The sequence below is a fragment of the Anguilla anguilla genome, chromosome 17 (assembly GCF_013347855.1).
Source record: "Anguilla anguilla isolate fAngAng1 chromosome 17, fAngAng1.pri, whole genome shotgun sequence".
NCBI classification, from domain to species: Eukaryota; Metazoa; Chordata; class Actinopteri; order Anguilliformes; family Anguillidae; genus Anguilla; species Anguilla anguilla.
In genome coordinates, this window is record NC_049217.1 from 28,690,791 (window position 1) to 28,702,969 (window position 12,179).

At 48.4% G+C, this 12,179-nt stretch overlaps 1 protein-coding gene across 1 annotated transcript in view; it reads left to right on the forward strand.

The window, feature by feature from the left end:
• The window catches only part of LOC118216078 (ubiquitin carboxyl-terminal hydrolase 43-like), a 55,748-nt gene that overhangs the window by 23,529 nt on the left and 20,040 nt on the right, over nt 1–12,179 (forward strand). The window contains 4 exon segments of the mRNA XM_035397097.1: nt 2,850–2,962; nt 7,485–7,577; nt 9,742–9,877; nt 10,572–10,716. Coding sequence (XP_035252988.1) covers nt 2,850–2,962; nt 7,485–7,577; nt 9,742–9,877; nt 10,572–10,716 — 487 coding nt within the window.

Below are 12,179 nucleotides of genomic sequence, written 5' to 3' on the forward strand. Positions count from 1 at the left end.
ATACCAGCCGATGAGACCACTGGAAGATGTCAAGGGAGAACCGTGTGCGTGTGTGTGTGTGTGTGTGTGCCTGTGTGCGCGTGTGTGTGGGTGTGCAAAAAAAGGATTATAGAAAGAGAGAGGGTGTGGTAGGATTTGGCTAGTGTGAGTCCACCACTGTGCGGTGCTGGAAAAGATTAGAGGTCAAAGGTCAGCTGAACTTGGGCTCCATCAGGGACAGGTGGAGTCCTGGGAAACCCCAGGAAAGGGATGGACACGTTTTTGGACATGTTTTTCTCCTCTTTTTTTTCTTTTCTTATTCTTTTCATTTTCAGAATGTTTATTTTGGTAGTTTGTTCGTGAGAGGCCGTTGTGCTTCTCTTGCCCGCCGTCTGGGCCACAGCTTCAGAAAGGCCTCTGAAAGGCTCTTCAGATGTAATCCCCGATGCTTCTCCCCCCACTGGCGTCTGTGTGTGGAGTGGAAAATGCCACGGGCCCGGTTTGTCTGAAATGTCACAGCGTTGTGCGATTGAAGTCTGAGACTACAGGGCACTGAGCACTGCATTAATAGAGTCCCCCCCCCCTTCCCCGACCCCCACCCCCCCATCCAATCAGGAACACAGATCTGATATCTCCACACGTACAGCTCTCTTACTCCGGAATGTCTGGCTTTGAGGTCAATGTCTGAAATGTAATGAGAATATGGGAATACGTGCAGGGCCATTTCAGTCCAACTCTTAGTATAACTGACTGTTTGCTGAAAAAAAGAATATATATATATATATATATATAACAAACTGCTTCGGTGTTCGGTGTTCTATGGAAATTTTTTTTTTCTCCACATAACACAGATCTTCTGCACTGCTGCGCGTCACTTTAGATCAGGGTTTCTACCAAACGATTGCAATGTAGTGTAATGTAAGAAAAAATTTCCTAATCTAAGATTTCCTCATTCAAAATTTGTAGGAAAATGCCACAGAACTTTTTCGTATAAAGTATGGAAGCTTAAAAAGCAGGTGCACTTCCTCACAATGCCTACTGGCTGGGTGCTTTGCTACAAAAAAAAAAAAAAAAGCTAATAAGAGAACGAAAGACCATAGCATAAAGCAGTGGAATTGGCGGTTCATAAAATTTAGATATAAAAGAGATGTCAGCTCCTACGCACCCTCTTTATTTTCGATGAACTTCAGAAATGGAACTTATGTTTGTAAGTTTGGGATGAGTGTCGGCATGTTTTAACTGCCTCTTAAATCAGTGACCGACTCTGTGTTCTTTATCGCTCAGGGAATCGGCCGTTTCTTCACAGTCGAAAAGAGCAAGGCCACGACGGGCGGTTTCCTAGCCATTAGTCCGATGTTTTTCAGGATATAATAAATCCCACAAAATAAGATTGATTTGGCTGTGTGAGATGACCTTTGAATCTGACTTATGCCCGCAAGTCTGTGGACGTGAGGTAACAAAGTGCCAGTTCTATCTCCGTAATCGATAAACTAGTGGCACGTCGCATTCTTTTCAAGCCACCTGAGTTTTCTCCAAAAATGATTGGCAAACTCTCTTTTTTTTCTGTCAATCTTACTATTTTTTCTTCTTTTCTTCTACTAGTTTTTCTTCATGTCAGCTTGTGCTGCTGTCTCTCGTCTGAAGGGGGATCACATGCAGTATAACTGTTTACTGTTGGGCGTATTAGCAGAGGAAGAAGCTGTAGATTATTAGCATGGGTAGAGCCAAACTGCAGAGGTCAGGTGTGCTTTCAGCAGCGTCCCAACCAATTATGAAGAGCCTGAAAAAATTAAATTCTTTTAAACCAATTTTTGTCCCTGTTTGACGCGCCTAATCGTGTTTGCTGGCTCGCCTCATTGAAATGTGCTTTGTCAGTTTTGGAGCGTGAGCCGTACACCGCGGCCTTTATCGCTGTTGGCAGCGGTGCCACGGCAACAAACTGACAAATGGGCGAATGGGATGGCGAGCAGGAGGAGAGGGGCGTGGTTCGAGGGGGGCTGGCATCCAACTGGAGCAGTGTGCGGTTTTGGGGTGAGGCACAGGGCCATCGCTTGCTTGGGGCGCACACAGCTAAATAAAATTCAGTTTCTTTTATTAAAAATGGGGCGCCCAGAGTGATATTCTTTCAGGGGGGCCCAAAATTCCTTGCTGTGCCCCTGGTTAGAGGTGAGGGGGTGTGTTTAGGGATGTGTGTGTTGATGTGTGTGTGTTTAGGGACGTGTGTGTTGATGTGTGTGTGTTTATGGGTGTGTGTGTTGATGTGTGTGTGTTTAGGGGTGTGTGTGCTGATGTGTGTGTGTTTATGGGTGTGTGTGTTGATGTGTGTGTGTTTAGGGGTGTGTGTGCTGATGTGTGTGTGTTTAGGGGTGTGTGTGCTGATGTGTGTGTGTTTATGGGTGTGTGTGTTGATGTGTGTGTTGATGTGTGTGTGTTTATGGGTGTGTGTGTTGATGTGTGTGTGTTTATGGGTGTGTGTGTTGATGTGTGTGTGTTTAGGGGTGTGTGTGCTGATGTGTGTGTGTTTAGGGGTGTGTGTGCTGATGGGAGCGTGTTTAGGGGCGTGTGTGTTGATGTGTGTGTGTTTATGGGTGTGTGTGTTGATGTGTGTGTGTTTATGGGTGTGTGTGTTGATGTGTGTGTGTTTAGGGGTGTGTGTGCTGATGGAAGTGTGTTTAGGGGTGTGTGTGCTGATGTGTGTGTGTTTAGGGGTGTGTGTGCTGATGGCAGTGTGTTTAGGGGTGTGTGTGCTGATGGGAGTGTGTTTAGGGGTGTGTGTGCTGATGGGAGCGTGTTTATGGATGTGTGTGTTGATGTTTGTGTGTTTAGTGATGTGTGTGTGTGTGTTTATGGGCGTGTTTCTGCTGTTTCAGGAGCCTCCTGGAGGAGAGGAGACCCCCTCCCTGGGTTCCGCGTGTCCCCCCCAGCCCAGCGCCCCGGGGGGGCCCTACAGCTTTGTGCAGGAGCACTTCCAGGCCCAGTACAAGTGAGTCTCCCCCCCCCCCCCAAAATATAGGGAAAAGGAGAGAATGTAGCAAAAAGGAAAGAATGTAGGAAGAACAAAGAGTGTAGGGAAAAGGAAAGAATGTAGGAAGAAGAAACAGTGTAGGGAAAAGGAAAGAATGTAGCAAAAAGGAAAGAATGTAGGAAAAAGGAAGAGTGTAGGGAAAAGGAAGAGTGTAGGGAAAAGGAAAGAATGTAGGAAGAAGAAAGTGTAGAAAAAAGGAAAGAATGTAGGAAGAAGAAAGAGTGTAGGGAAAAGGAAAGAATGTAGGAAAAAGAAAGTATAGAAAAAAGGAAAGAATGTAGGAAGAATAAACAGTGTAGGGAAAAGGAAAGAATGTAGGAAGAAGGAAAAACCCAGCAGTGCTATCTCCTCTGATGGCCTGCATTCCACAGTCTCTTCTCCTACCCCGTCGCTGATAGGATCTCCACCAGATTTCCCATGAGGCCCTTGGTGAAGATGGAGATGTTGCCATGCGCTCCTGCCGGCCCGGTTAATTGATTATGGGATGTGCGCGCTGAGCGGTTCGTGTTAGTCACTCAAAGTCACGGCCAGATGCTTTATCTGCTCCCCAGTAGGGTTAATTAATGTCAGGCGTTGCTACAGTCACACACGTTGGCTTTGCTCTAAAGGTGAAAGGTTATTTAGACGTAATGACAGCGATGTCCGATAATGGTCTGCATCGGGGTTCATGTCTACTGACCCCCTGCTTCCAACCAATTTTCCTTTTTTTTTTTTTAACCCTGCTAATGCAGTGCTTACAGGAAACAGGAAACGATTCTGATAGGCCAAACTCGATATTCGCTTCCTTTTCCTCCCACCGGTCTCTTTTCTCTCTCCTCTCCTCTCCTCTCCTCTCCTTCCTCTCCATGCTCTGCGGCACGCTCTGTTTTTTTTTAAAACTTTTTTTTTGTTTTGTTTCCTTTTTTTTTTTAAAGACTGATTTTGTTGAAATTCATTTCTGCGAACACGAGCCCTAATGATTTTCTCACTCTCTTGTCTCTTGTTACCTGGCTAGCGTGCATCTATTGGTGGGTATTTTTAAAGCAAACAAATCCTGTTGCCTGGTCTATGCACGGCCTCTCCTGTATTACTCTTAATTTCCCGTTGCCATAACATTGTGTGTAACAGCAGCAGACCTCTGGAGCAGGTGCGGGTTTGTGCACATCGGAGAGCCGCTGCTGTAATTTATGATATCCTGGGGTGGTGCTATTTTCCACTCCTCCAATAATAGATACTGTAATATCCTGTTCTCATTGATTGGACGAGGATATAAGGCTCAGATCCGCCTTCGTTGTCAGGGCCAAGACATCATTTCCTGTGTGAAAAGCGGTTGGGTCTGCAGGGGGATGTTCGTTACCGGCGCGGACAGGGGGCCCTAATTATTCCACTCCGCTCTGCTTTAATTACCCGGCAGAAACATCAATAACGATAAAGCTGTAGCACGCCGCGGACCCGGCTCCCCCCTCCCCCCTCGCCCGCACCGCCCCCACTTCCCCCAAATCAACATGTCCCCCCTGACGGTGTTTATTGGGGTTTATTGTTCTCAGGGAAATTAGTTTAATCAGAGGTGAAGAGATAGTGTTATCTATAAAACCGTGTGTGTGTGTGTGTGTGTGTGTGTGTGAAAGGAGAGTGTGGCCTTTTCACATAAAAAATAAAAAAGCCTGTCCGTCTCTGAGTTTAAAAAAAAAATGCATGGCTCATTGTGATGTCACAATGATATGATGTCATCTGTAACAGACGCGCATTTGCATACATGCGCTTACATGAGCTCCACAGCCGAGGCGGGATGATCAACACGGCCGTGCGGGAGAAGTGGGCGGGGCCCAAAAGCCGAGCGGACGAGCTCTCGAGTGGGGTGACCTCACGCATCGACCGCTTCCAGTTCCTCTCCAGCTGGGCTCTCAGCCCCACAGCTGTGAGCCTCAGTCTCCCGTGAGAACGCGGTGCAGATTTGTCCCTGACTCAGCCAAAGGCTTTACACGCGAAAAACACCCTCTCGGCCGCCAAGTGCCAAAATTAACCGTCTTTTTGACGGCGCGTCTCGACTACATGCATTTTTGTCTCCGTAGGGAAATGAATCACATCCCGCTGCGGTGTAATCGCTGGCCTTGATGCTCCCGTGGAAGCTTGCTGAGGCCTCTTAACCCTTTCAGGTGTGAGATCACAAACACGTGATTAGAGTGTGTTCTTAACTGAGCTTTCTAACGCTGATGATGTCACAGTCACTACTGGTGACTGAAAGCTTGAATGGAGTTCTAGAACACACTGGCTTAGAACGTTGAAAAAACATTCCAGAAAAACCTGCCCTTCAAAGGGTTCTCTCTCTCTCCCTCGTTACCTTCCAGCCTCTGGGTGGCACTTCTCCATCACCCTGGGTGACAGTGGAGGCGGGCGGGGACAGGTGGAGGTCGAGCCTGGGCACAGCTAGCGGGCGCTCGTGCCCGTTAGCCAGCACGACTCCCCCTGGCAGAGACTCGTAGCCGCATTTCAGGTTAAAAGAGGAAAGTCAGACTGGTTGAGAAGCCGAGAAGCAGACGTGTTTTCGGAAGACGATAATAACCAAACGGCTAGCTTCACGAGGATAATTCGAAATCAGCGAAATGAACTCGCCAAACTGTATCCGTGGGGAGAAAAAAAAAACACTTGCACTTCAAGAAAACATTGTTCCAATCCAGGCCTTGGTATAAAAAAAAAAAGAATAATAATAATAATAAGGAAGAGATTTCCACGCGAATATCCGTCAGTTTGACAGTAGCATAGTGCCCTCAGACAGAACCAGAATAACACGGTAATGGGCTCGCGGGTACTTCTGACACGAGGCTCGTACTGTAGCCGGGTATTCACTCAGCGCCGAACGCTGCGCGGAAAACCATCTCCAGCGTGCTGCGAGCCGGACGGGGATTTAAAACGAGGCTCTGCGCTCGGGGAAGAGCCGCCCGTCACCTAACGCCGTCCCAGTTTAGGGTGCTAATCACTGTAGCATCTGCAGCATCACAGCGCTCATCATCTCCCATTGTAACTCTACAGGCTCGGCTGATAGCATCTAGTAAAAAGACCATTATGCTTACTCAGCTGAAACTAGTTATAATACAATGTGACTGTTATTGTTTGATTTAAAAACAGACATTATGATGCAATATGACATTTAGGATTTTTTTCCAACAGTCATGCCTACAGATTTACTATAATTCATATTAATATTGTTATTTGTAGCATTATGTTTTTGTGTGGGGATGAACATGCATTATGTACGCCTGTGTTGAACAATGGACTGAGGAAGACATTGGGTCACCTGGGCTTTTAGCGGTCACACAGGTGTCCCAGACCATGTGACCATCGCGGCAGGAAGCTGGGATGATGTCACTTCCCTTCCCCCTGAGGGGAAAGACTTGACGTACTGTAATGTGTGTGTTTGGGTCTGTCAGTGTCCAAGTCCTATATTCAGTGTCTTTATGCATCTATGAATCCTTTGAAATTTTGAAGTGTCAGCTGTAAACATTTGAATTGTAAAATTAGATTTGCTTCCAGTGGACGGTGGCGCAGACGGCCGTGCCCATGACTTTAACATCTATCGATGAGAGGTATGTTTATTCTTGCACAAAAGATGTGGTTTGGATGTCTCCCCCTGGTGGTTGTTTCAGAAATGAGCAGTGGAATGCTGGGCCTTTAGGACTGAATCCTGGGCTTGATCAACGTTCGTCCTTAACTGTTGACTTTCGGTTAAATGCGAGTGCCTCTTTTTGTCTTGTCTTTTGTCTCTTTCTCCCCGCTGATGATGAAAAATGGCCGCCCTCCCTCTGGCATTGGCTGGCAGAGAGCTGCTGTCCTCCTGCTGCAGAGGGGATTCGCTGATGAATGGCTCATTAGCGCTGAAAGGGCTTCTAAAATGGGTTGGGTTAAGAGTTGGGCCAACCCCCTCAGCTGCCCATCTGCTAGAGAGACCAGCGCAGAGCTCTGAGTCCCACCTAGAGATACCAGCGCAGAGTTCTGAGTCCCTGCTAGAGATACCAGCACAGAGTTCTGAGTCCCTGCTAGAGAGACCAGCGCAGAGCTCTGAGTCCCACCTAGAGATACCAGCGCAGAGTTCTGAGTCCCTGCTAGAGATACCAGCACAGAGTTCTGAGTCCCTGCTAGAGAGACCAGCACGGAGTTCTGAGTCCCTGCTAGAGAGAGCAGCACAGAGTTCCGAGTCCCTGCTAGAGAGACCAGCGCAGAGTTCCGAGTCCCTGCTAGAGAGACCAGCACAGATTTCTGAGTCCCTGCTAGAGAGACCAGCACAGAGTTCTGACGGCGTGTTGCAAACGGTGTGGTCATGTGGTGCTGCTTTCTGGAAAGTAAGCCGTGCTTTATGGCTGTTTGGGTGCATTTCTGCGTTTTGAAGGAAAGTGGAAATGTGTGGCAGTCAGCGTGAGCATCACTGTTCTCTCTCTCTCTTTCTCTCTCTCTCTCTCTCTCTATCTCTCTCCCTCCCTCCCCCCCCTCCTCTCTCCCTCCACAGGTCCTCCCTCACCTGCCCTCACTGCCTTAAGCAAAGCAACACCTTCGACCCCTTCCTCTGCATCTCCCTGCCCATCCCACTGCGCCAGACCAGGTGAGCACATTTCATACAGACATACAGACCTACAGACACGGGCACAGTCATCTGTCTGGCAAACAAACTTAAAACCATACAGCTTAGCTTAACCTAACCTGCTGTAGACTCACTCTCACACACAGGCGCGCACACACTGCCTGCTCACACACGTGCATGCGAGACAGACACACCGGCACACACACACAGGCACACACTCGTATGTCCTCGCACGTCAGAAATAGTTTTTCTTGTGTGTTTTGTGGGGACTGTGGATGTGACCGCCAGACTGCATCACAGCGTGAGCTGCACTCGGGGTTCTGCCAATCACAGTGGGCTTGGCTCTGGCATTCGTGAGTCAGTTATTCACTTATCTTTATTTAACAAGGACAGTCAACCAGCGGGACTGTTCATTTGCATTGGCAGCCGGGGGAAGTGGATTAAGTAGGGAATGGGGGGGCTTACAGCACGTCACCAATGAGCTGTAAGGACAGGGCTGCCCAACCCTGATCCTGGAGATCTATTGTCCTGTAGGTTTTCACTCCAAGCCCAAACAAAGCACACCTCATTCAACACCTAGAGATCTACCGTCCTGTAGGCTTTCACTGTAACTATTGAATGAGGTGTGTCACCTGTATGGAGAGAGCATGTTGTAGCATGGAGTCCAACTTTGACGTCTTCATTGGGTGGGTAATATTGTTCTCTTTCTACAGGTGGGGCTTTCAATAGAGCTGCATATGTGTTTGTGTGTGTATGTGAATCTGTGTGTGTGTGTCTGTCTGTATGTGTGTGTGTGTGGGGGGGTGGAGTTGTGTGTGTGTGTGTGTGTGCGTGTGTGAGTGGTGTGGGGGGGGGGGGGTTTGTGTGTGTGTGTGTGTATTTATGTGTGTGTGTGTGTGTGTGTGTGTGTGTCTGTTATATTTCAACCCGCAATCCAAATGCAAATCATTTTCGGTGAAGATGTCTCCCCTCCGCTGCGGCCTCTCTCGCCTGTATCGTCCCACTATCGTCTCTCACAGCTTTATCTGTGCCCCAAAACACGGCTTTATCTGCGCCCCAAAACACTGCTTTATCTGCACCCCAAAACATGGCCTCGTCTGCGCCCCAAAACACAGCCTCGTCTGCACCCCAAAACACGGCTTCATCTGCACCCCAAAACACAGCCTCGTCTGTGCCCCAAAACACGGCCTCGTCTGCGCCCCAAAACACGGCCTCATCTGCGCCCCAAAACACGGCCTCATCTGCACCCCAAAACACGGCCTCGTCTGCGCCCCAAAACACGGCCTTATCTGCGCCCCAAAACACGGCTTTATCTGCCCCCCAAAACACGCCTTTATCTGCGTCCCAAAACACGGCTCAGCGGGCCTTTTACGACACGCGGCCATACGGGGGTGGGCAGCGGTGGCTCGGGGGACGCGAGCGGGTTAATGGGGTCAGGTGACTCTGAAGGGCTGTTTATGGGGTCTGCACAGGTACACACCGCGTGCTTTGTTCCCATCGTGAGTGGGACTGACTGGAGCCATTAATATGAATTAGCGGGGCTTCCCTCGGCGGTAAGGGGATTAATGAGGTGTGGCCTGCCCCCCTCTGGTTTTTGTCAGGCGCGTGGTGCGTTACGGAAGGTCATTATGAACAGGTGTGTGTGTGCGAGCGCGCGTGTGTGTGTGTGCCAGTCTGCGAGCTGCGGGGGTGTGTGTGTGTGTGTGTGTGAGCCCAGATTAAACATAGACTGACAGGACAGGGGGTGTGGATAGGTCATGAGGCTCATAGGAATTGCATCCTTGTTTTTATGGTTCTAGGCCTTTTCTTTCAATTGTGTTGTTTATTTTGTCTGTTGTGCTGTTGTAAAAGTACTTTAAATCTTTGGCCTGCCTGCAGACCTTACAATGTTATTTATTATGATTATTAATAATCATAATAGTAATAATAATAATAATAATAAAATAAAATCATGGTTGCTGTACTGTACCTGCTCAACTTGCTGGTTGAGCGGCCTCATGTTCAGTAAACTTGCAGAAATGCTCAAAGGTTCTGTGAATGCAGTGATGCTACTGAAATCTTTCAGCACCAATACTCTAATATTTCGGTGTGGTGAATATGGTTGTGTATATAGTGGATTTTCTAAATGAGCGGTGCATAGTCAGTGCCCTGGATTGATGCTCGTGGCCCTGCTTTGTCTCGGCAGGCACGTGACAGTGACCCTGGTCTTCAGCACCAGGACCCAGCGGTACCTGCGGGTGGGGCTGGCCGTCCCGCTGCTGGGGTCCCTGGCCTGCCTGCGGAGGATGGTGGCTGACGAGGGAAAAATCTCCCCGGAGCAGGTGGGTCACCTGCCGCACTCGTCCCAGAAGGAGGGAGGGTTTCGGTTCACTGTTCCCGTCTCTAAACACGAGGGTAACTTCAGTCCGCCTGGGCTAGTGGCTAACAGTGCCTGGAGTACTGTTAGACAGACCGCACCCGTTTGCGTCCAATAGGCTCCCCCCTCTCTCCCCTCCTCACGCACTGATTGGCTGTGCCCTCTGCACATAAACCGGACAGGCGGGACGAGGCAGGCCGGATAGTAACAGACATTTGGAAGCTGTGCGTGAGCCACCTTCATGCCCCTGAAAACGAGCCAATGAGCTGTGGCGCAGTGCCTCTCCTGTGCTGGCCGGGGACCAATCAGCCGGCAGAGAATAACCTTGAGTCGCTCTCTGACATTGCGCTCGCTCGGTCTGTTTCCTACCTTCATTCAGATTCAGATATTTATTATTTTTTTAGCATGATAATACATTGCATCATATTACTATTTTGTTTACATAAAAAATAGCAAATTAATTAGATAATAAATAAACATTACATTTTAACAATGAATAAACCGTACTGTAGGTACCAGCAATTCATAATCTGACTGATAACAGATGTGAATAAATTCTTTTACATTTTGTTGATTGTCTCTTGTCGCTATCTCTTTCCCTCCTTCTTTCTCTCTCCTCTTTTCCCCCCCTCCTCCCTCATCCGTTCGTCCCGGGCCAGGTGATCCTGACTGAGATCTACCCCACAGGGTTCCAGAGGTCCTTCTTCGACGAGGACGACCTGAGCAGCATCGCGGAGAGTGATGTCATCTACGCCTTCCAGGCCCCGCCCCTCTACGGGAGGGCCGGCCCCACACAATTCTCAGGTAACCGTGCCGACAGCCCCCGCCCACCACCCTTCCCCTCCATCTCCATCCGGTCTGTGATGACGGACGCTGGTGTCGGGGTAGTGACTGTTGATCCCTGTTGAACATACTGTTGATCTCTACCTCATTCTCTGTGAATTGGAATTCTTGGAATCAACGCATTCTTTCTCGTGCCGCCTCTTTAAATCGCACCAGAGCAACATGGCTGACTGTAAAGCATTTCATTACATCACAGGCATTTAGCAGACGCTCTTATCCAGAGCGACTTACGCAACTTTTTACATAGCATTTACATTGCATCCATTTATACAGCTGGATATATACTGAAGCAATGCAGATTAAGTATCTCACTCAAGGGTACAACGGCAGTGTCCTACCAGGGAATCAAATCTGTGACCTTTAGGTTACAAGACGAACTCCTTACCCATTATACTACACTGCCCCGATGACAGCTACTAATGGGTCCAGATTTTATGAATGATATCAATATTAATATCCATTATTTAAGGGCTGTGAGACAGCTAGACTCGCGGTGTAGTGACTGTTTTCATAGCAGAGATGGGTCTGGGCCTGGCTATTTCTACAGCCTTGCTTTGAATCTTAATTTGTACGGGTGAAGCTTTTTTTTATTAATTCATTTATCTTTTTTATTTTGTGGTCATCTTTTTTTCCCCCCCCAAGAAACCCACAGGGCAAAATATTCTCACAGGCTACGCTTTGATCATTTTCCTGATTGGCTTCCTGTGTCCAGTCTGGTTTGGGTAAAACATCCAATCAGGGACCACTTCCACGTTCCGTGAGGATGTTATTTCAAGCCTTTGTATATTGGTATTTTTCTCTTAAACGTTTTCAAAACTCTTGAGTTACATCTGAATTCATATTAATCGAAACATTGTGATAATGGCGACATGACGCTAATCGGTCTCAGCAGCTGGCTTAGCTTAGCCTTAGCCTAAACTGACACGCCCATGTCTGCACCCCGTTACCATGGGCAACCGCAGGGCTGCCCACCACCGGCAGTTCAAAGCTGCATAATTGCTCGTGTAGCTTTTGGTCTCTGCGTACTTCAGAGCAGACGCTGGCCGTGTGTGTGCGGTCTGCGCATTGTGATGTCACAGAGCGCCGCTCTTTCACGGGTTCCTGTCCAGCTTTGACATGACATGGCGGGCGAGAGGTGGGTAATCCCCCCCCCCCCCCCAGCTAACACGAGCAGAACCGGAAACACCGAATTTGGTCGGACAAAATGGTGCAGAGGTGCAATGCAGAGCCTGCAGGGCTGAAGCCTACAGAACTACGCAGAAAGTTTATTTTTTCTTTATTATTCATTTTTTGTTTGTTTGATCCTGTAAACCTGAAAGCCTTAATTTTGTTTTTCCTCTGCCGGGTGGAGCGCAGAGAGTGCATCTTGTTATTTTTGTCTCTGTAGCACAAATAGCTTTTTTGTGCTGGAATCAGCATGGGTT